Raw genomic sequence first — 23,271 nt, 5'->3', positions numbered from 1 at the left:
AAAATTTCCAAAAAGTATATCGGATTTCAACTAAAAATTTTTAAGTATTGTTAATTTTTCAAGAATGAATAAAAAATAAAAAATTTAATGAACAATTTGACTTCAACATAAGTTCAAATTTACAAATTTGAGCATTTGCACCTGCTACTTTGACATGAAACATGAATATTCAGAGCCAAATTATGCTAGAATATATTTACCAGAATTTTCTTGATTTCTATTCCGTTCCATGGGATAATCAACCTGTTAATGAACCTGTTAAGCAACTCATTAAACTATGAATTTTCAAAGACGAAATGCCTTGAAATTCCCGTGAAACTGTCACTTGATACAAATTTCCAGTAAGTCTACCGAAAAATCGAGCCAAAAGTTCATAGAACTGTTGGAAAATTACTCTTAATTACTCTTATTAAAGCTTGAATTTTAGCCATGACAAAGTTATATAAAATTCCTGTATTTCTTCATTTGTATTCTTCATTTATTTTCAAGATGAACGACAAATTTTATGAATATTTTCATCTGAAACTGAATTCAAACTCACAAAATCGAGAATTCAGACGACACTGACTGCAATTTTCAAAAACTTCAAAAAGTGAATGAAGAAATGAAAATGCGAATAATGATAAAAACGCCTGAAAACCCGTCAAACCCCTGCACTATATGTTTAAAAGCGGTGGATGCACGGCCCGAAGAGGGTCCACTCTTGACAGGGGGTAGGCTGCGCCATGGGGGACCACTTAGCGCATCTCCTCACAGTGGCGAACACCAATGCAACGCGCCAGATTGTTTCACACCCCGAGTTAGGTATGTTTATTAGTCATCAGCGAGACATCAAGCGTCGCACCTTCAAATTTCGTAATTAATAAAATGCTCGAAATGATGAGACACTTTGTACCGCGTCAGGTGGATTCCCCCGCGCGTCTTGTACACTGGATGAAACAAGACGGCTGGAGAAGTCGACAGTGCAGGTAGTGGGTGAGTAACGAGCCGCGTTTAGAAATGGGAATGAATGGCCACACTACGTGACAGTTGAGTAAGGTGTCCCTTTATCAATCTTTTGTTCGCGTTCACGTAGAAACCCAGTGAACTGCGTCTGAAATGGCTTTTTGTGGTGATGAAGAGAGAATAGGAAAGAAAGACAGGAGGCGTTGGCTTCGGTAATACCGTTACGTTGAAGAAGAAAACTTAACCCATTGTCAACAGCACACGCCGGTTCATTTGAAGGCATGAAATACTCCCATGTTCACTCATTGGGAAGATGTCATTACGGGATTCATCACGGGATCTTCACGCCTTATGGAGAATTCGACGGAAATTCAAGGGAGGGAGACTGGAGTCTTCCTTTGTGTATACTTCACAGTGATCTTACGTTGAGACTAGTACTCTGACAATGGGGATAAAACATTACAATACAATTCACGGAGTTTATGCGAAAATGTACGAGTGACGTTAGATGGGCTTGACGAAGAGACTGAGAATGGGGCGAGAAGCCAAGCAATCAGGGGCCGCACTGTTGGAAATTTTCCGAAATTTCATGGAAAATGAGATTTTATTTGTTGTGAGAGTGACACTGGAGCCGTTTTAGGGGAAAATGGTTATGAAATTTCAAGTTTTAGGTAGAATTGAAGGAAATTCAGGAGAGTTTCAGTGGGAGTGAGACGGAAATTCCACAACTTGATCGAATTTTCAATGGAACCGGAATATTTAGAATTAAATGACATAAATTTTCAAATTTTCACTGAATTTTCCTGATTTTTTCGAATTTTTACAGAATAATTGAAATGAAAAATCAAGTATTTTATCGATTTTCAGATCATTCGAAGGGAGAATTAATAATTTTCGAATGTTGCAGAATTCAACCGGTCATTGAAGTATAAAAAATTGAAATTTCACTGATAGGAAAATTTTTAAATTGCATGGAACGCTAAGTAGTATCTTTCAGAAGAGTAACAGCGCATTTAATTTAAAGGGAAAAACAGAATTTGAAAGTTCATTGAAAATTCAATCAAATGTTTAAGCGCAAAAGGATGTAAATTCCGCCATTTGTTTGAAGTTTCAATCAATAGAATTTCAGTGAAACTGTCACTTGATAAAGATTTTTAAGAAATCTTAGTCAATCTTAACTTAAATTTAGTAAATCTTAATTTCCAAGTGTACCGGTTAAATGTCCAAGACGACAGAGAAGATTCAATGACCAATTCATCTTCAAATTTACAATACTGAACATTCGAAAACAACTGTTGCATTCAATAGAAATCCGAGTATTGAGCATCAAATCATGATAAGTTTCCAGTTAGTTAAAAATTCAAGAAATGAAATTTCGAGTCTTCATTAAGTTTTCCAAGTGCCCCTTGTACTCCAAAATTGTAGAAAATCGCCCTCACGATTTCCTGCAAATCAAAAATTGGGATAACTTCTACAATAAATTAATTTAACCTGCAAAACTTCTCCCTCTCGTTGCTACGCACCAAACCTATCAAAAAATTCCAAAAATTCTGGAGCCCTCGGGACATTCCGGCCGAAGCAGCCACTCGATAAAATTATCCAAAAACTGGCAAAAATTCTATCCAAAAATTCGTAGTAAAATTCAACAAGGAAGGAGACTGAGCCTTCCTTTGTGTACACTTCCCATTGATCTCCCGTCAAGACTAGTATTCCAACAATACGTATAAAACATTACAATACAATTCATGGAGTTAATGCGAAAATGTACGAGTGAGGTTAGATAGGCCTGACGAAGAGACTAAGAATGAGGAGAGAAGCCAAGCGCTCAAGAGCCACTGTAAGGGCCATGCGAAGTGTACCTGTCTTGTTTTTATAGGCCTCACCAAGTCGCCGGGGCCCAGGTAAGAGAGGTGGAATCGGCGGGGGACGGGGCGGCGGGTGAAGGGGGACTATGACGAGAAGACCGATGGGAGGAGTGGTGAGGGAGGCGAGGCGTGAGAGGCGGTCGAGCGGAGAAGTGGCGGAGGAAGAGGGGGCCCCACGGTACGCGGGGCCCGGCTAACACCAGCACGATCTACCAACCAGTCCTCGAAGAACAGTGGATCTTGCTGGATCCTTGCTCGATCGTTCTCTTCGAGCACCGTGGCTTTACCTTTCGTTTTATAGCTGTAGTTAGTATAACGGATTTCAACCAGCCCCCCTTTATCACTGGATACTTAACTTGTGCTGTGAGAAAACGAGATGGGATTATTCTGGATATAAAGTGATTTTGTGTCTGTGCTATTTGAAAAGATTCAAGTTTCAGCAATTTGGAATTAATAAACAAGTGATATGTTGAGAGTTGAGGTGGTTGAAGTGACAATGTCAGTGGGTGAATGCTGATTCTAATGGGAGTATAGATGGAATTAATCGTGTCAGACGATAAATCATCAAAGGGGTCCGTCTTTAATGGAATAATAAGAGCCGTCTGAGTGGGTTTTCATGTAAAGATGCAGGGGAATCCTGCTTTTCTGGCAATACTACTCGGTACAATATTCGGCTCGCTTGGTGCCTCACTGAGCAAAGCACTGAGGTACAAAGCACCGGACGAGTGCAAATGGGTGGCAACGGGTGACAGTGAAGACGATGTCTCCCTCGTTTGTCGTTTACGAACTATCAATAGTGAACTTGAAAATACAAATTTCAGTGTTATACAGCCACAGCACACTGTCCGACTACGGTTAGAGTGTAGCGATGCTCTTTTCTATCAGAGTTCACTGAGCGCTGGTAGCTTCAGACCGCTGATTGAACTCCGTGAACTTGTCATTGAGTACTGCAAGATTGGAAATTTGTCCGATGATGCGTTCAAGGGTCTCAAAGAGCTGCGGAATCTCACTGTTCGTACTCATAATACTGATTGGTCAGCAATGGCTTTGGACGTATCCACAAGAGCTTTTACCGAGGAGTTATCCAAGCTTGAGAGACTGGACCTTGGAGAAAATAATATGTGGAATTTGCCGGAGGGTAGTCTGTGCTCACTGCACAATCTAGAGGTTCTCAACTTGACTAAAAATCGCCTTCGTGAAGTATCGAGCTTTCATTTTGGCGCTAGTGCTGGACGTTGTGGCAGCAATTTACGTGAATTGGATCTCAGTAATAACAGCATTGAGACCCTACCAACAGCTGCATTTTCCGGTCTAGCTCGGTTACAAAGTCTTGATCTACGGAGCAATGCCATTAGCTTTATGGCCGATCGTGCCTTCGAGAGTCTATCCTCGTTGGTTGTACTCAAACTCACGGACAATCGTCTGTCGAGTTTACCACCAGAGTTGTTCAACGATGCGCGAAACATCAAAGAAATTCACCTGCAAAATAACTCGTTGAATGTCTTACCACCTGGTTTATTCAACGATCTCACCCAGCTATTGGTGCTCGACCTGAGTATGAACGAATTAACAACCGAGTGGGTAAATGCCGCGACATTTACGGGCCTAGTTAGACTCGTTGTACTGGATTTATCGAGCAACAGAATAAGCAGACTAGAGCCAGCTGTATTCAGGGATCTTTACAGTTTGCAAATTCTACGACTTCAGGAGAATCTCATAGAGACACTGTCTGAGAATACATTCTCAGCGCTCTACAATTTGCACACTCTCGTACTGAGCGATAATCAGTTGACGGTTATCGACGCAACTACTCTGAGCGGCTTGTACGTGCTGAGTCTCCTCTCGTTGGATAATAACAGACTCAATGCACTTCATCCAAGCTCGTTACGAAATGCCTCGTCTCTTCAGGACTTGCATCTTAACGGTAACCGACTGACGGCCGTGCCGGATGCACTCAAAGCCACGCCTCTGTTGCGCACCCTCGATCTCGGTGAAAACCTCATTTCGGAGATACCCACTGGTACCTTCGACCACGTGTCACAGTTGTATGGCCTCAGGCTGACTGAGAATCACATTGGCAATCTCACTAAAGGCATATTCGAGAAGATTAAAGAGCTCAAGATACTCAACCTGTCGCGCAACCGGATACAATATATCGAGCCCGGTGCATTTGATGACAATACTAATCTACGTGCTATTCGTTTAGATGGCAATCAATTGACTGATATAACTGGACTGTTTGCCAATCTACCGAATTTAGTGTGGTTAAATGTTAGTGATAATAAACTCAAGTGGTTTGACTATGCTATGATACCAACGGGATTACAGTGGTTGGATATACACGCAAATGAGATTAGCGAGCTGGGCAATTACTTCGAGATCGAGACGCAACTTCAGCTAAGTACCTTCGATGCTAGTGAGAACAAATTGACCGAGATAACGGGAAATGCAATACCCATGAGTGTTGAGGTACTATTCCTCAACGACAATCTCATATCAAAGGTGCAGAGTTACGCATTTTTCAAAAAGCCCAATCTCACGAGAGTCGATCTCAAGGGTAATAGAATACAGAATCTTGAGACATACGCATTGAGAATAAGTGCTGTACCACCGGACAAACCGCTTCCTGAATTCTACATCGGTGACAACCATTATCTTTGCGACTGCACCATGGAATGGCTACAACGCGTCAACAGGCAAAACCAGTCACGCATACATCCACAAGTGATGGATCTTGAGAGTATATTCTGCAAACTCTTGTACGACCGTGAACGCATGTACGTGCCACTTGTTGAGGCATCGCACTCACAGTTTCTGTGCAAGTATGAGTCACACTGTTTTGCTCTCTGTCATTGCTGTGACTTTGATGCTTGTGATTGTGAAATGACCTGTCCGAATAATTGCACTTGTTACCACGATCAATCGTGGTCGGCAAATGTTGTGGATTGTTCAGCCGGGGGTCACGTCAACCGACTCCCCGAGCAGATACCCATGGATGCAACAAAACTCTATCTCGATGGCAATGACCTGAGAATCATCTCCAGTCATGCGTTCATTGGTCGTAAAAAGTTGAAAGTACTTTTTCTCAATGCCTCGAACATTGAAATTGTCCAGAACAGATCGTTCAATGGTCTGCGAGATCTTCAGGATCTTCATCTCCAGGACAACAGGATTCACGAACTACGTGGACACGAGTTCGAGGGTCTTGACAATCTTCGATCACTTTATCTACACGGCAATGAGATCTCGGCAATCGCTAACAACACATTCTCACCTCTCCGATCACTGAAGGTCCTTAGGCTGCAGGGCAACCGCCTTACGACCTTGGCGGTCTGGTCCCTACCAGCGTCTGTCGAAGTGAGCCTCTCGCGAAATCCCTGGTCATGCGAGTGCGACTATCTTGAGGTTTATCGGGAATGGATACTTGCAGCGAGAAATCGTGTTGTCGATGTATCTGAAATCAGGTGCGTGTTGAATGTCACCGAGTTGGAGGCATACGGAGAGGAGGTCTTCAGGGACAATGAGTTTGGCTTTCCCGTGATCGAGGGTACATCCAATGACAGTTCGATGTGCACCGGACTCGCTAGTATTGACAACGGTATCCAGGGCAATCTAACTAAGACCATTATCGAGAGACAAGCACTTCAGGATTATTTGCCTCTGCTTGTCTCCACACTGGCTGTATTTCTCGTTATTGTTCTACTTGGAATGCTCATATTCATCTTCAGGCAGGAATTTCGCGTGTGGTTTCACTCGCGATTTGGGGTGAGGATATTCTACCGGAGTACAGAATTCGACAGGGAGGATCGTGACAAATTGTTTGACGCATTCGTCAGCTACAGCTCCAAGGACGAGGCCTTTGTCGCTGAAGAATTAGCGCCAGTATTAGAAATGGGAAATCCCTCCTACAAATTGTGTTTACATTATCGTGATTTTCCGGTTGGTAGTTTCATAGCTGATACCATTGTTCAAGCTGTTGAATCTTCGAGGAGAACAATAATGGTTCTGTCGGAGAATTTCATTAAATCCGAGTGGTGTCGGTTTGACTTCAAGTCGGCGCATCATCAAGTGCTTCGTGACAGACGACGCAGACTCATACTAGTTCTCGTTGGGGATGTACCCCAGAGGGATCTTGATCCAGACATAAGACTGTACCTCAAGACAAACACCTATTTGCAATGGGGTGATAAACTATTTTGGGAGAAATTGAGATTCGCCCTGCCCGATGTGCCAAACAATCAGAGAACCAACAATCAGAGGAGACAACCACCACCTGTCCGACGGCAGCATAATAATCAAACTAGTGGTGCGCGCAGTGTTGCTGTTCACATATGAATCAATTATTCAACATAGACTGGTTATATTATTCCGTACTAGTGACCGATTGGCCGTACCCCGGACTGTGTAATTATCGATAAATTGATAATTTATTATTCGGGAGTGAGTGAGATGGAGCCAATCAGTGGACAGTACGTAAATCATCTACACGAATAAAATAAATGAATGAATATATATGAGTATATATCTGTATGTGTAAGGTTCCATTAAGAGTCACTGCACAGTGCAATACGTGTGTGGAGTGTAAATAGTCATGATGTTCGATTATTGGATAACGGAGAATGGACAATTTGGAGTGTTTTAAATAAATGTGCCCGGCACACTAAAGTCTGTATATAGAACGAATATTAAAAATGCGAACGATCCGGTGAGAATGAGTGCTTTATGACGTTTGACGAGTTTGAGGGGGGAAAATGAATGGGTGAGAGGGAACTTTGTCAGTGTGAGGAGATAAATATATATATTTGTTTGAATTCTTGTAAATTTTGATCGGTTAGTTCAATAGATAGATTTAATAAAATGTAAATAGAGGACAAGAGAATTTAAATAACACTCGAGTCTCGCGTTGCTGATTTCCTTTTTATTTTTGTTCAACGTCTCATTATTAATGATATCAAATTGTGCATGAGTTACTTAATGTCAGGGGTTTACGATTGAATCGTGAACAACGAGTTAATGTTTCATCGTACATAACTGGCGCATAAAGATGCCAGGCGAAGGGTAATGAAAGTTAGAGACAAAAAGTAAAAGGTGTTTGTGACAATTGTGAGAGGTTATTCTGTGAGATAATAAAACTGTCACATTAACATATTAAATTGAAATGACAGAGACGTACTTATGAGGCGCTATTTACAAGTGTATAGCTTCTTAAAGAGGGTTTGAATTTAAAACCCGTCGTGATATCACTCTCTAATTATTTTTTATTTGAAATTTTTTTTTTGTTCGATCGAGTTTTAATTAGTGCGAGGGCGAGAAAGCAAATTTTACTATCGAAATTGAGAGAAAAAAACGAAATGTCAAATGTGAAACTGTAAAGTAGGATTTATTTTTTATTTATTCTGATATTATGAGAATTGAGGGCTTTGGTAAAAAAAAGAAACAATTCCGGTTGAAACATCATTTCTCTGCTTTTTTGCGGGGATAGAATAACAGGACAATTTTAATTAAACTTCCACTCGGTCAAATTATTCTCGCCAACCAGAAAAAAACAATTACTCCGACAAATCGTCAATTTTTTCAGCAAACAATATGCAAAACCATTACGTTGTTTATTTTTTAACGAAGTCCTCAATAGAATTCGACAGTCTCTACTGTGCGAGGGCGTCGACTCCCCAAAACGATTGTTAACAAATATTATATACATATCCGTGCACGCGGGGATTGTCGTATTCAGCCTGTAAATTAATCGTTTTATATTTCCAATCGAAACACAGGTGTTTCAAGCAAAAAATAAATGACTTTTTTTCCTACTCCAATTGTTCACTTCATTCATATAACATTGTCTTGTTTTTCTGAAACAAAAACACACTCAATTCTGTGTTCAAAGAGAACTGAAATATAAATTATGACTGACAAATAAAAATCCACTGTTTTCAAATGTTTTAAAATCAATGGTGTTTGTTATTTCTGATCGATCACTTGACCCATTCGCGGCCCGATGATATCACGCAAATCACAAGTCAATGAGCGCTGAATCGAATCGTTGCAATTTCAATCCTTTGATTAATGAGGGTTAAGTGGTACCGACGGATCGTTCGACACCACTTGCGGAATGTAACAAGCTCACTGCGGAAACTAGACTCTCGACGACGTCTTAATTTGACAAATTAAATGCGAACAGGTGTCTCAATGAGTAAATCTATGATAGGCCCGACATTACGAGACGGCACTGAAAACCCTTGAAAATTCTGAAAATTCAGGCACCTACTTTTTTAAATTCTGAATCTATTGAAAATTGAACTGTATATGATATTGAATTTTCATGATAAAGTTTGGAAATTCACGACTTCATTGAAAAGTTAATGATCGTTCAACATCAAAAACTCAATTTTCTTGAATTTTCAAGATGAATGAGAACTTTTTTAGAACCTTTCATTTGAAATTGAATTCAGATGACTCTGAGACTGAAATTTCAAAAAATTTCTGTGTTCCAGACATTTGTTCTGTGGTAATTTAAAATGAAAGCAATTAAATAAATTTTTGGCCGAAATATCCAGTACGTCTGTTGGAAATTTTTCTCATATAACAGTTCCATTGAAATTGCAAGGAATTTCGTAATTGCAAATTGACAATTTGATGAATAAAATCAATAGAAAATGAATGGTTTTTTTTTCCTACTGCAATTTTCCACTTCATTTGCATCACAGTGCCTTGTTTTTTTGGGAAAAAAATAAAATATAAATTGCGAATTACAAATAAAAATCCACTGTTTCCCAATGTTTTAAAATCAATGCTGTTTGCTATTTCTCATCGATCACGTGACCCGTGAGCTGCCCGATGATATCACACAAAGCCCAATGCAAATGCTAGAAGCAGAATGGGAATCATTGCAATTTCATTCCTTCTATTGATGAGAATTGAGTGATACCGGCGGGTCGTTGGACACCACTTGCGGAATGTAACAAGTTCGCTGCGGTAACTAGACTCTCGACGACGTCTTAATTTGACAAATTAAATGCGAACAGGTGTCTCAATGAGTAAATCTATGATAGGCCAGACATTACCAGACGGCACTGAAAACCCTTGAAAATTCTGAAAATTCAGGCACCTACTTTTTTAAATTCTGAATCTTTGAAAATTGAACTGTATATGATATTGAATTTTCATGATAAAGTTTGGAAATTCACGACTTCATTGAAAAGTTAATGATCGTTCAACATCAAAAACTCAATTTTCTTGAATTTTCAAGATGAATGAGAACTTTTTTAGAACCTTTCATTTGAAATTGAATTCAGATGACTCTGAGACTGAAATTTCAAAAAATTTCTGTGTTCCAGACATTTGTTCTGTGGTAATTTAAAATGAAAGCAATTAAATAAATTTTTGGCCGAAATATCCAGTACGTCTCTTGGAAATTTTTCTCATATAAAAGTTCCATTGAAATTGCAAGGAATTTCGTAATTGCAAATTGACAATTTGATGAATAAAATCAATAGAAAATGAATGGTTTTTTTTCCTACTGCAATTTTCCACTTCATTTGCATCACAGTGCCTTGTTTTTTTGGGAAAAAAATAAAATATAAATTGCGAATTACAAATAAAAATCCACTGTTTCCCAATGTTTTAAAATCAATGCTGTTTGCTATTTCTCATCGATCACGTGACCCGTGAGCTGCCCGATGATATCACACAAAGCCCAATGCAAATGCTAGAAGCAGAATGGGAATCATTGCAATTTCATTCCTTCTATTGATGAGAATTGAGTGATACCGGCGGGTCGTTGGACACCACTTGCGGAATGTAACAAGTTCGCTGCGGTAACTAGACTCTCGACGACGTCTTAATTTGACAAATTAAATGCGAACAGGTGTCTCAATGAGTAAATCTATGATAGGCCAGACATTACCAGACGGCACTGAAAACCCTTGAAAATTCTGAAAATTCAGGCACCTACTTTTTTAAATTCTGAATCTTTGAAAATTGAACTGTATATGATATTGAATTTTCATGATAAAGTTTGGAAATTCACGACTTCATTGAAAAGTTAATGATCGTTCAACATCAAAAACTCAATTTTCTTGAATTTTCAAGATGAATGAGAACTTTTTTAGAACCTTTCATTTGAAATTGAATTCAGATGACTCTGAGACTGAAATTTCAAAAAATTTCTGTGTTCCAGACATTTGTTCTGTGGTAATTTAAAATGAAAGCAATTAAATAAATTTTTGGCCGAAATATCCAGTACGTCTGTTGGAAATTTTTCTCATATAACAGTTCCATTGAAATTGCAAGGAATTTCGTAATTGCAAATTGACAATTTGATGAATAAAATCAATAGAAAATGAATGGTTTTTTTTTCCTACTGCAATTTTCCACTTCATTTGCATCACAGTGCCTTGTTTTTTTGGGAAAAAAATAAAATATAAATTGCGAATTACAAATAAAAATCCACTGTTTCCCAATGTTTTAAAATCAATGCTGTTTGCTATTTCTCATCGATCACGTGACCCGTGAGCTGCCCGATGATATCACACAAAGCCCAATGCAAATGCTAGAAGCAGAATGGGAATCATTGCAATTTCATTCCTTCTATTGATGAGAATTGAGTGATACCGGCGGGTCGTTGGACACCACTTGCGGAATGTAACAAGTTCGCTGCGGTGACTAGTCTCTCGACGACGTCTTAATTTGACAAATTAAACGTAGATAGGTGTCTCAATGAGTAACTTTATGAGAGGCAAGACATTTTCAGCATTTCTTGAAATTCCAGTTATCAACATTAAGACAATTGCTCTCCGTTAATTTCAAATTGAAATTACAGAAATTATAGAAATTAAAGAACATTTTAGCTGACATTTTCGCCACATTTCTTGGAAATTTTCATCGTATAACAGTTGCACTGACGTTGCAAGAAATGTCGTAATTGAAAATTGACTATTTGATTTAAAAAATCAATGGAAAATGAATATCTTTTTTTGTACGGCAATTTTCCACTTCATTTACATTCCATTGTCTTGTTTTTCTGGGAAAAAAATGAAATATAAACTACGACTGACAAATAAAAATCCATTGAATCCTATTCTTTTAAAATCAATTTTTAAATAAAATCAAAATCGGAATCATTGCCAGTCTATTCCTTTTATTGATGAGAATTGAGTGATACCGACGGGTCGTTGGACACCACTCGCGGAATGTAACAAGTTCGCTGTGATAACTAGTCTCTCGCCGACGGTTTAATTTGAATTAGTAACTTTATGACAGGTAAAACATTTTCAGAATTTTTAAACTCTTCTGGGCCATGTTTCAGTCAACAGCAGTAATCAACATGAAAAATTTAACTTGTTAAATTCACAACGTTTCGAATGCACAAAGCATTCCTCTTCAGGTGCATTTTTATTCTGAAAAAAAACTGTTCTCTATTCTCAAATTATTTAAATTATCGTCGAGAACGTCGATTGCATTTAAATTTTCAGTTTCTTGGAAATTTTCATCAGATAACAGTTCCATTGAAATTCCAAGAAATTTATTAATTGAAAATTGACAATTTGCTGAAAAAAATCGACGGAAAATGAATGACGTTTTTTCCTACTCCAATAATTCACTTCATTCACATCCCGTTGTCTTGTTTTTCTGGAAAACAATGCCGAAATATAAATTACAACGGCCAAACAAAAATCCGCAATTTCCCAATGTTTCAAAATCAATACTGTCTGTTTTTCGCGATCGATCACTTGACAAATTAAACATAGATAAGCGCCTAAATTAATAACTTTATGGCAGGCAAAACATTTTCAGAGTTTCTTGAAAATTTTCATCAAAAAATAAAAGTTCCACTGAAATTGCAAGAAATTTCGTAATTGAAAATTGGCAATGTGGTGAAAAAAATCAACAGAAAATAAGACTTTTTTTCCTACTCCAATAATTCACTTCATTCACATTACATTGTCTTGTTTTTCTGGAAAACAATGCTGAAATAAATTACGACCGACAAATAAAAATCCGGAGTTTCCCAATGTTTCAAACTCAATGCTGTTTGTTACTTCTGATCGATCACTTGACCCACGCGCTGCCCGATGATATCACACAAATCCCAATCCAAATAAAAGCAGAATCGAATCATTGCAATTTCATTCCATCTATTGATCCAACTACTAACCGACAAGCTTATCGCCACCATCTAGACCAACTTGGTTAATATAATAACTCCATTGGGAAGTTTCGGTGAGCGTTTGCCGCATCATCCAGCGTTGTTAACTGTCGCACCATGAAAACCTGCTACGTGCTGCAACACTCGACTCCCCGCAGTCATCGAACAATGGATCGCTTATTTCTCCGTGTATTCTAGAAGTGTTATTGGGACAATAGGCAAAGTGAAAGGTGTGCTCCTCCTCCCTCATCACCACCTTCATCTCTCATTCATCCGCATTATGCCTTCAAATGCTATTCCCCCCCCCCCCCCCGCACCGTCCTTTGGAATAGTTTCGCCAGACAAGCGGTCGCGCGTGAATAATCGAATTATTGGATAACGAGGTAGCTGTATTTGTTGTCATCACGAGTGACGAGTCAACTTCGAGGGGGCCCTCGTACCACCGTCCATCTACTTGAAAATCACTTCATTGGCTCATTCAGAAAACTGACAGCTCATGATTCACACCAATTATTCAACGATCAGTGGGGCCTCTTTCAGAACTTGAATACTTAATTTATCGGGTTTACACTTTGGTTTGAGCTGGACATTCCTCAGTGCCAATTTGAATCGTCAATGAGGGTTAAGTAATACCGACGGGTCGATGGACTCCACCTGCGGAATGTAACAAGTTCACTGTGGAAACTAATGTCTCGGGAACGTCTTCATTTGAGGGATTAGACGTAGATATGTGGATTAATGAGCAACTTGATGATGGGCTTTCGGAATTTTTTCGAATTTAGGTTATCAACTTTAAGACATTTGTTCCGGTACATCTTTTGGAAATTTTTATCATATGAGAGTTCCACTGAAATTGCAAAGAATTTCGTAATTGAAAATTCACGATTTGATGAAAAATCAGCAGAAAATGAATGACTTTTTTTTACTCTAATTGTCATCTTCATTCCCATTGTATTATTATTTTAAAAACAACAGAATGCTATGTTCAAAGAGATAACTGAATTATAAATTATAAATAAACATCATCAACAAAATAATTGTTACTGAAAATGCAATAATTTAATTAATTCGATTAGTTCTCACTTTTAAAATAGAAAGTGTGATTCAACACAAAAATCGCTGCAGGTTAAACCATTTTCGTGTGTTTCAAAGGAAAGAATTGTCAAATTGAGGACAAAATATATAAAATCCACATTTTTTCAAGATTCATTACTACACTGTTCAATTTTTTTTGAAAATTAAGCAATAGTTGCACTTATATTGTCGATGTTGTGAATTTGAATTCAATTTAAGATAAAATTGTTCATGGAAGCTCTCATTCAGGTTTTATCACTGATATTTCAATGACATCAAGAATTTGCAGATTCATTGCGGAAATCGAACATCACCTCCAACTGAATTTTCAGTGGATTGAAAATTCAGGGAAATTGTTGCTTGAATTTTCAAATTATTTAATAATTCTCATTTTCACGTGGACCTGAAAATTGCAATTCCATTGCAATACTCCACTATTCAACTGATTTTTCAATAAGAAAATACATGAAAATTTCGTGTGAATGAGTGATTGTTAAAAATGTCAAGACTGTTCACTTGAAATGTCGGGGCTAATTTTCTAACAGCGTACAGCATTTCTCAAATTGTGATATTACCTCTGAAAACTACAAATTTTTCACCTCCGCAAACACGAACACTTGCAAGCGATCCTCCGTTCACACCAGTTAACCCAACCCAAATACCCAAAAGTACCTCACTACCCAAGAAGTCTCATCTGCAGCCAGTGCTCAGCAACAAAACTCTGCACTAGCATCTAAAACAAACGAGTCAATGCCACCCGCATGCCTACCTGCAGCTGCTGTGTGTGCATACGCTCGCACGAGCCATGTAAGCCCCATGTACCGATCCTTAAAACTTCCTACAACCATCCACATAACCCACAATGCAACACATAACTCGTAACGGATTTCTATTTGTTACATTACTATATCTCACATATCATTCTCTCCCTATTATAAAGTCATGCAATTGAGATAAAAGTCCTGTCACGGCCCTGACATCGGCGCTGTTTAATCTGGAAGGAACCATTAGCATCTTGATGCATGCTTCACCGACTCAACAACTACCAGGTATTGGGGACAGAGTATATGTGATTTGTTGCAATCGAGAAACCGTTAACATACCAAATATAGAGTACCGAGTCGGGCTATTTGTATTCGAAACACCAAATATCAAATGAATTCAGTGAAAATTCCGGGAATGGACTGGCCACAGTGAAATGTAAAAGCTTTCATGGGGATTTGGTGAAAAGTGTAGCACGATGTCTGCTCTTTCGTCATTCTTTTTTCCTCGGGATTTCATGCCCGATCGATTGCCAATCCCCTCTGGGCTCTCTTTCGGGATAAGCAAGTCGAACTACCGAGCAACCTGAAAAGGTTCTCACAAGATTAACGGCACAAACGAGCTTGCGAGCTTTAGGAATATACACTGAGAGAAAAACTACCTAATATCGCATAACTAATTTCGTCAGACGAATGTTCATGACTTGGATATGAACACTTCACGATTAAGTGAGCATTTCTTGCCCAGTGAATCACGAGTCTAGGGATTTTGGATTTAATAAATGTAGAAGTCGTGCGAAATAAAATCTCTAGACTTTCGCTGTTAAAAATTATTGACTGAACTTTCTGGTACACCTCTTGAATGTTTTCATGACGTTATAATTCCACTGACATTTCAAGGAATTTCATCATTGAAAATTCAAAACTTTATGGAAAAATCAATGGGAACCATGAATTTCAGTTTAATTATTCCATAAAAATTGATAAAAATCAGGGAAAAAAATTGCATTCTTGAATGTTCAATTATTTGAAAACTCCGAGTAATTTGGTCATTCATGTTTCATGTTTTCACTGAAAATTCAAGTAAGTTCTGCACGATTTTCACCTTTCCACTGTTAAAAAAAATAAAATTTCATACAATTTCATAAAATTTCTTATATTTTTGTGAAATCTGTAATTTTATTTTCCTACTCCTAAATGGAATTCAAATGGAATTATCAGAAAAGTCGTATGTTATGCACACGTGCAGAAAAAACTCCTTTATGCATTCGTAACACAATGTACAATTGCGACAATCGCTGGTTTTTTCTCTGTCCAGAATTCTCATCACCATCAAAAAGGATATTAATATTTAAAATCATCAAGTGATATATTCCCCATTTTTTCAGTACGACTGTCCCACCCATGTCCCTTTTTTCTGATAAACCTGGCACGCAGACTCGCGGGCGTATGCAACAGAGCGTGGAGCACTTACAACTGCTTTTGTAATCATACTGAATAAATCTGACCTCCAATCTAAATATTACTCATACTAGACCATTCAACTTTGAGATCACATTATATCCAGCATCTAGAACCTGTCAATATCTGATTTAACGTCTCTTTGTGCCACGCATTCGGCGATCGAGACACTAATGAAGTGGACACCAACTCTCGTTCGCACTCGATCGTTATCGATCCAGCTCGATAAATCGATTGAGAGTGGGAGAGGTGGTGGTGGCTGGGAGAGGGGAGAAGGGAGTGCAGTGGTGAATTGAATCACGAAGCAATAATCGAGTAAAAAAAGAAGAAGGTGGACTTGAAAAGATATAAGTAATGAATTCACGCTTGCTTCCGTGAAGGAATACATTTCATTTACCGTTATAACCGGAATACGCGCCGAATATATGTCCAAGTTCATGCCACCTTGATTTCTACATTCTTCTTTTCACTTCTTTTTTTTTCCTTTGGTCACCTCTCTTTGTCCCTGTTTGCATTATTTTTATTATTATTTATATCTGTCGTACATTGGCCCGCTGCCTCCTCTCACGGCAGTTTTTATACAATCAAGAGCCTGAGTGCACCGGACATATTTCGGGCACACACAGCTACAAAAGATGCGACCTTTGAGATGTCATCCATGACGTACAAGAGTCGTTGGGCTCTTATGGGTTCGTGTTAGCGAGCTTCGTCGTGGGCGTCACGCGTGTGGGTTTCACCTCCTCTCTCTCTTTCTTCCTTCAGTTTAACCCCTCCCTCACTCAAGCGCTCATACCACTCGGGTGTACTGAACAATAGCGAGATTTGTAACTCCGGCAGGGTCGAGGGGAAAAGAGGAAAATGTGGTTTACACGCTAACCTTGTGGATTAGCTGGTGTGAAAAGAATTCTCGGGGAATTCGCACATTGCTGATTGTTGGTGGGTATTGGAATTTGTGGGTTGTTGGTTGTTGGAATACCGGAAGTGTTTGGACTTTGAGCTGTGTGGAGATAAAAAATGTTATGATTTTCAGGGACATGTCACTGATTTTCAATGATTGATCCATAATTTTTAGGAATTCATCTGAAATTGTTAGGGATTTGCGGTTGTGAAATTCAGAGGGTACTTTGTAGTGACATTATCACTGATTTACAAAGAAATGTCACTGACGTTCAATAATTGATGATAAATTCCTAAAAATCAGGGACATATCTCGGAAAATCAAGGACATGTTCCTGAAAATCACTGACAATTTCCAGAAAATAATTCTTTTTTGTGTGATTTGTTTTATGGAGTATTGTTCTGAAATTAATAGTTATTCTGAAGCTAATTATTTCTCCTGTTCGGTCATGGATGAATCCTACTTCTCAACGCTCTGTTAATGGTCTTACAAAAGGCTTCCAAAATATCCCGGAAATGCTCTTTTCTTGAAATTTCGAGTTGACTTAAATTCCAAATTGAATATTATGAAAACGCCTTGCTTATCCATCGCCTAATTCTTAGATGACAATGTCTTACTTGAAGACATTCAAAAATTCAGTCATAGAGATAACGAGCTTTTAATTTAACGAGATTAATTGCTCCTCCAACTCACAAATAAACGCGAAAACCAATATCCTCCATTCAAGAACTCTCATCCTCCGTGTTGACTCGAAAAACTCGTTTTAACATGTCTGAGAATCGCCTCGCGTGTTGACCAAACATACTCTCCCAGAAATCACGTAACCCTATGTAATTTCATTGTTCCCCAGAACCGAGATACAACCATTCCACCGTTAGTTTGTAGAAATCCCCCATGATCTCATCACAATTATCAGAAACCCCCGGTAATCAAAGTATACTCTACACCCCATACCACTGTTTCCCCGATGTAAAGTATCAGACTACCGCAATGTAGTCGAAACCTGAGACTAAAATGGCAATCCAATCTATCACGTGCGCATAATCTCCGCAAAAACACGGAGAGGAAAAACTGCATCGATTAAAAGCGGAATGACACGCTCACAGAATAAGATAAGACCGCTCACACACCCGAGAACCCCAAGAACTTTCGAAATCTATATCAGGATACAATTATCCCGACTATAGCGTATAATAACCTTGAGGGATATTAGTCCATACGACTGATTGCTATCAGTAACACGACGTTATGCGCATGTCCCCATTATTATAACCGTACACAGTCCTGTAACTGCCTTCACCATGCACATGCATGAATATTCTATCGTTCATCATCGACGATACCAAAATAAAAAATCCCTATTTCTTGCCGATCATTACCGCATGCGTATCTCATTGATAACTAATTTACCACCGACGCTGATTATAACTGTCGTTGGACTCGCCATGATCTCTGAGGTTATTGAATGCATCCAGAAAATCCAGTGGAAGACTTCTGGCGACTTGAATTCCGAAATATTATGGAACTGTCTGGGTTATCCATCTGTTCATCATTTTACTCGCGATAATCTCGAATGGCATTGAATGTACCCAGCAAATTTAGTAGAAGGGGATCGCCCATCAATCCTACTGCTGTTGACTTAGAGTCCGAAACATTATGAAAATGTCTTGGTTACTCGTCACTTTTTTTTTAGATGACAATGTCTTGTTTGAAGACAATCAAAAATTCTGTGATTACGAAGCTACAGACACAGTGGCAAATTTCCGAGTCTGTGGCCTTAAGGGTATCCAAATATATTTTACAGTTTGGTACAGACCACACTATTGATTCAGCCATTTTTAATCATTAAATTTCTCAATTAAATTGTGTGAGAAAAATTTGAAAAAAAATCATAAATATTCAGCGTCATTCAAATTACATTTTGCAATTATTATTGTTTTGAACACCCTTTGTTTGTAGATAAATAATTGAACTGGTTTAAATTATCGATAATTACATTATTAATTATTGATAAATTTGTTACGATTCGGAACAAATGATTTTTATGGTGGAAAATTGATTGTTTATAAATTATTTACAGAAAATGGTCGTAATTTTTAAAAATTGCAATTTTTAAATTAGTTCATCAATCTTCCTCGAAAAGTAAACTTTCTAATTTTTTTAATATTTTTGAAAGGTTTTTTAACGGTTCAATATCGAGATTCAAATTCATACCTGCAAAGTTTAAATAATAAAACAATAGCAAGATGTTCGGAAACTTATGGTCAAATAGAGCTCAACTGAAAGCTCTGATGTTAGACTACAAAAATAGAAAATCATTTTACTGGAGAAAAAATAGCCAAAGTACTTGCACCGTTGGAAAATTACTCCTAAATTTCAAGTAAAACATCTTGAAATTTTTAACAATTACTCATTTACACGAGATTTTCCTGTATTTTATTATCGAAAAATCTGTTGAATTCTGGAATATTCAATGGAATTTCAATTTTCAGGTCTACATGATAACGAAAATTATTGAATAATTTGAAAATTCAATTTGATTCAATCTTGAATTGAATTCAAATTTACAACATTGAGCATTAACGTCCAACTATTGCTTAATTTTCAAAAAATTTATAACAATCTGAACCTCCTTAAATAAGACCCATCCAAGACCCTAGTCTTTTCTTCTATCGTTATTTTACATCGCTTCGACCCGGTTAGGGTATACTGCGATGATGATCAAGACTTTAAATGGTTAGATCGCACCATTCTACCCGGCCGGGATTTGAGACAACAAGACCCTGGTCTCCGCACTACAATTTTCAAATCAGAAATGCGCATGTTGCCATTATCAAAACCCTCCGCCGTCATGTAACTGCCTTCACCCCCCGCATGAATATTCTCCCGTTCACCGCCAACGCAGCCAAACCAAAAAATCCCCATTCGTTACCGATCATTACCGCATATGTATCTCATTGATAACTAATTTATGCCCCGCCGCTGATTATAACTGACGTTCTACTCGCCATGATTTCCATCGTCATTGAATGCGCCCAGCAGATCCAGTGGAAGGGGCTCGCCCTCCTCCTCCTCCTTTTTCACCAACTCTCCTGTATACATACGCTTATCCTGTTCAAGCAAGTATAAAACATCTCGTTGCTATGATGTATAATCTTCCGGGTATTTGGACTGGTCACTGTGGTTTATCTCGTTAAATCATGAGAGAGGCTATGATTTAGTCTTCAGCGGAGGGGGGGGGGGGGGTTTTNATGATAACGAAAATTATTGAATAATTTGAAAATTCAATTTGATTCAATCTTGAATTGAATTCAAATTTACAACATTGAGCATTAACGTCCAACTATTGCTTAATTTTCAAAAAATTTATAACAATCTGAACCTCCTTAAATAAGACCCATCCAAGACCCTAGTCTTTTCTTCTATCGTTATTTTACATCGCTTCGACCCGGTTAGGGTATACTGCGATGATGATCAAGACTTTAAATGGTTAGATCGCACCATTCTACCCGGCCGGGATTTGAGACAACAAGACCCTGGTCTCCGCACTACAATTTTCAAATCAGAAATGCGCATGTTGCCATTATCAAAACCCTCCGCCGTCATGTAACTGCCTTCACCCCCCGCATGAATATTCTCCCGTTCACCGCCAACGCAGCCAAACCAAAAAATCCCCATTCGTTACCGATCATTACCGCATATGTATCTCATTGATAACTAATTTATGCCCCGCCGCTGATTATAACTGACGTTCTACTCGCCATGATTTCCATCGTCATTGAATGCGCCCAGCAGATCCAGTGGAAGGGGCTCGCCCTCCTCCTCCTCCTTTTTCACCAACTCTCCTGTATACATACGCTTATCCTGTTCAAGCAAGTATAAAACATCTCGTTGCTATGATGTATAATCTTCCGGGTATTTGGACTGGTCACTGTGGTTTATCTCGTTAAATCATGAGAGAGGCTATGATTTAGTCTTCAGTGGAGGGGGGCGGGGGGGGGGGGATTTTATAGAAGACTCGGAATTCCACTTCATCCCCTGCCCTCCCCTCGCTGACTGATTCCCCCATCATTCCCCCATGTGATATACACACACCAGACTCGTCCATAGGTGGCCAACGGGGCAACAAGTATTGAGATGTTGACCTGATACCAGAGAGAGCCACTTCGCGATTTACGATATCACGACTCTTGAAAACGCTATCCGCCAATTTGTGATAATAGCCCCCAGAGATCGGCCGGTGCTTGTAGCGTTATATAGGGGAAAAAGGGGGACCGACCGAGAAATACTTCAACTTTGTTGGTCCATCCCAGTGGATGAACGGATAGAGGATATGGTGGGATGCGAGGGGTCTAGGGGATCCCCATGCTCAAGTCGCAGCGGTTTCCAGGCACGGTAAACACAGATATTGGCCTCCAGCATCAAAAGCCCCTCTCCCAGCCATTCGCCTCTTCTTTCGCGAACAATTCCATTCCCATTCCCACACATAACCGTGAAGGTGAGGCGAGCGTTATGGATGAGGCAGACACCAAAGGATACAGGGGGGGAAATGGGGGGTTCGTGCTTCCCCTACCATCGCCATTCTCGCGCGACCATCTCAATTCATTTCGTCGTCTCTCGTCGAATGCGTGAGTTTGGAGGTGTGTGTGGGTGAGCACACCGGTGTAATCCATATTGCCGAAGCGTTTGTTCACTGGTGCCAGACAGGAGAAGGGGGCACAGCCCCCCTAGGGACAGCACAGAGGTGATAAGTCTCGTGCGAGTTCAAGAGGTAAAGTGTACACGCTGCGTGGGCCGAGGGAATTTAAAACAGGGGACTCTGCTTCGTTTATTTATTCATTCCTCTTCTGGGAGTCGAGGGGAGCGATTGACGCGGGCTTTATTAAAATTACAAGGTTGATGATTTCAACAGGGTTCGCTGGGGTGGAGATGCGAGGGACAAACGTGATCGGTCAAGTAAACGTCGATGAAGGGTAATTATCGCGGCGGGAAGCGGAGCGTATGGTCAGGAGAAAATGACGATTGGCCGTATGCATGAAGTGACAGAATAAATCGTGAGCGTCACTTTCCGTCTATACAGAAGACCTGCCAGTTTCGAGTACTAGTCCAGCTACACTGTTAGGAATTTTTTGAAACTTCATGGAAAATAGGGCGGTAATTTTTATGAGAGCGACATTGAATCCGATTTAGGGTGAAAATGGTTATGAAATTTCAAGTTTTCAAGGAAATTCATGAGTTATCAGTGGGAGTAGGGTGGAAATTTCACAACTTCATCGAATTTTCAATGGAATATGAAGTTTGAAAAACGAAATGACACTAATTTTTCATTTTCCCCGAATTTTCCTGATTTTTTGAATTTTTCTAGAAGAATTGAGCCGGAAAATCAAGTATTTTATTGATTTCAGATCAGTCGAACAGAAAACCAATGCAATATTTGATTTTCCAATGGTAAGAAATTGAGTACGATAAAAATTTCTGGGATGTGGCACGGAAAATTCAAATGAAAATTTTTAAAGTCTAGAAATACAGCTAAAATTGCTTTTAGATGAAATTACCAGTACATTTTTCGAAATTTTTACCACATTCAAGATCCACTGAAATTTCAAGGAATTTTGTTATTTAAAATTCTGAATTTCAGGGAAAAATCCATAGGAACTCTAAATTTTAGTTCAATTATTCTCTGAAAATTAATAGAAAACCGGAAAATTCCGATAACCATATTTTTCAATTTTCAATTATTTGAGAATTTAGGGTAATTTGCCACTGAATATTGATGTTTTTGAAAATTCAAATAAATTGAAAAATTCTCATCATCATCCTTCTCAAAATTCTGGAATAAAAATTCAGTTTTCAGTGAAATCTGAAATTTCAATTTTTTCTAATAACAGTGTATCACCGAGAGCAGGGCCACTGATAATAATAAATAACTAAACTAATAAATGATGACAATTGAATTCTATTAAAACCTTTTCCACTCGATCTCTCACAAAATAATTCAAAAAATGACCGAAATAACAATGACGGTCAATTTGCAACTAGATAGATAACTTTTGATCATTTTAGCTTGCGTCTGACCTGACCGAAACGGAACCTGACGGTCATTCCACATTTCCACACGGGGGG

The 23,271-nt window shown here is 38.8% G+C and overlaps 2 protein-coding genes across 2 annotated transcripts in view; one reads left to right on the top strand and one right to left on the bottom strand.

Annotated features, from left to right (window-relative positions):
• The window catches only part of LOC107041294 (lysine-specific histone demethylase 1A), a 271,727-nt gene that overhangs the window by 99,747 nt on the left and 148,709 nt on the right, over window positions 1-23,271 (bottom strand). The window lies entirely within an intron of this gene.
• On the top strand, window positions 3,435-8,699 carry LOC107041293 (toll-like receptor Tollo). The gene has a single exon (XM_015261782.1). The coding sequence runs from the start codon at window positions 3,435-3,437 to the stop codon at window positions 7,143-7,145; it is 3,711 nt and encodes a 1,236-aa protein (XP_015117268.1). The 3' UTR covers window positions 7,146-8,699.

The sequence above is a fragment of the Diachasma alloeum genome, unplaced genomic scaffold (genome assembly GCF_001412515.2).
Source record: "Diachasma alloeum isolate Michigan unplaced genomic scaffold, Dall2.0 Dall_scaffold_00360, whole genome shotgun sequence".
Taxonomy (NCBI): Eukaryota; Metazoa; Arthropoda; class Insecta; order Hymenoptera; family Braconidae; genus Diachasma; species Diachasma alloeum.
The sequence above is the reverse complement of the archived record's forward strand: the minus strand, read 5'-3'. Positions and strand labels throughout refer to the sequence as shown.

Bases quoted from the DNA above. Each gene is read 5' to 3' on its own strand.
- LOC107041293 (XM_015261782.1), top strand. From the start codon at position 3,435: ATGCAGGGGAATCCTGCTTTTCTGGCAATACTACTCGGTACAATATTC.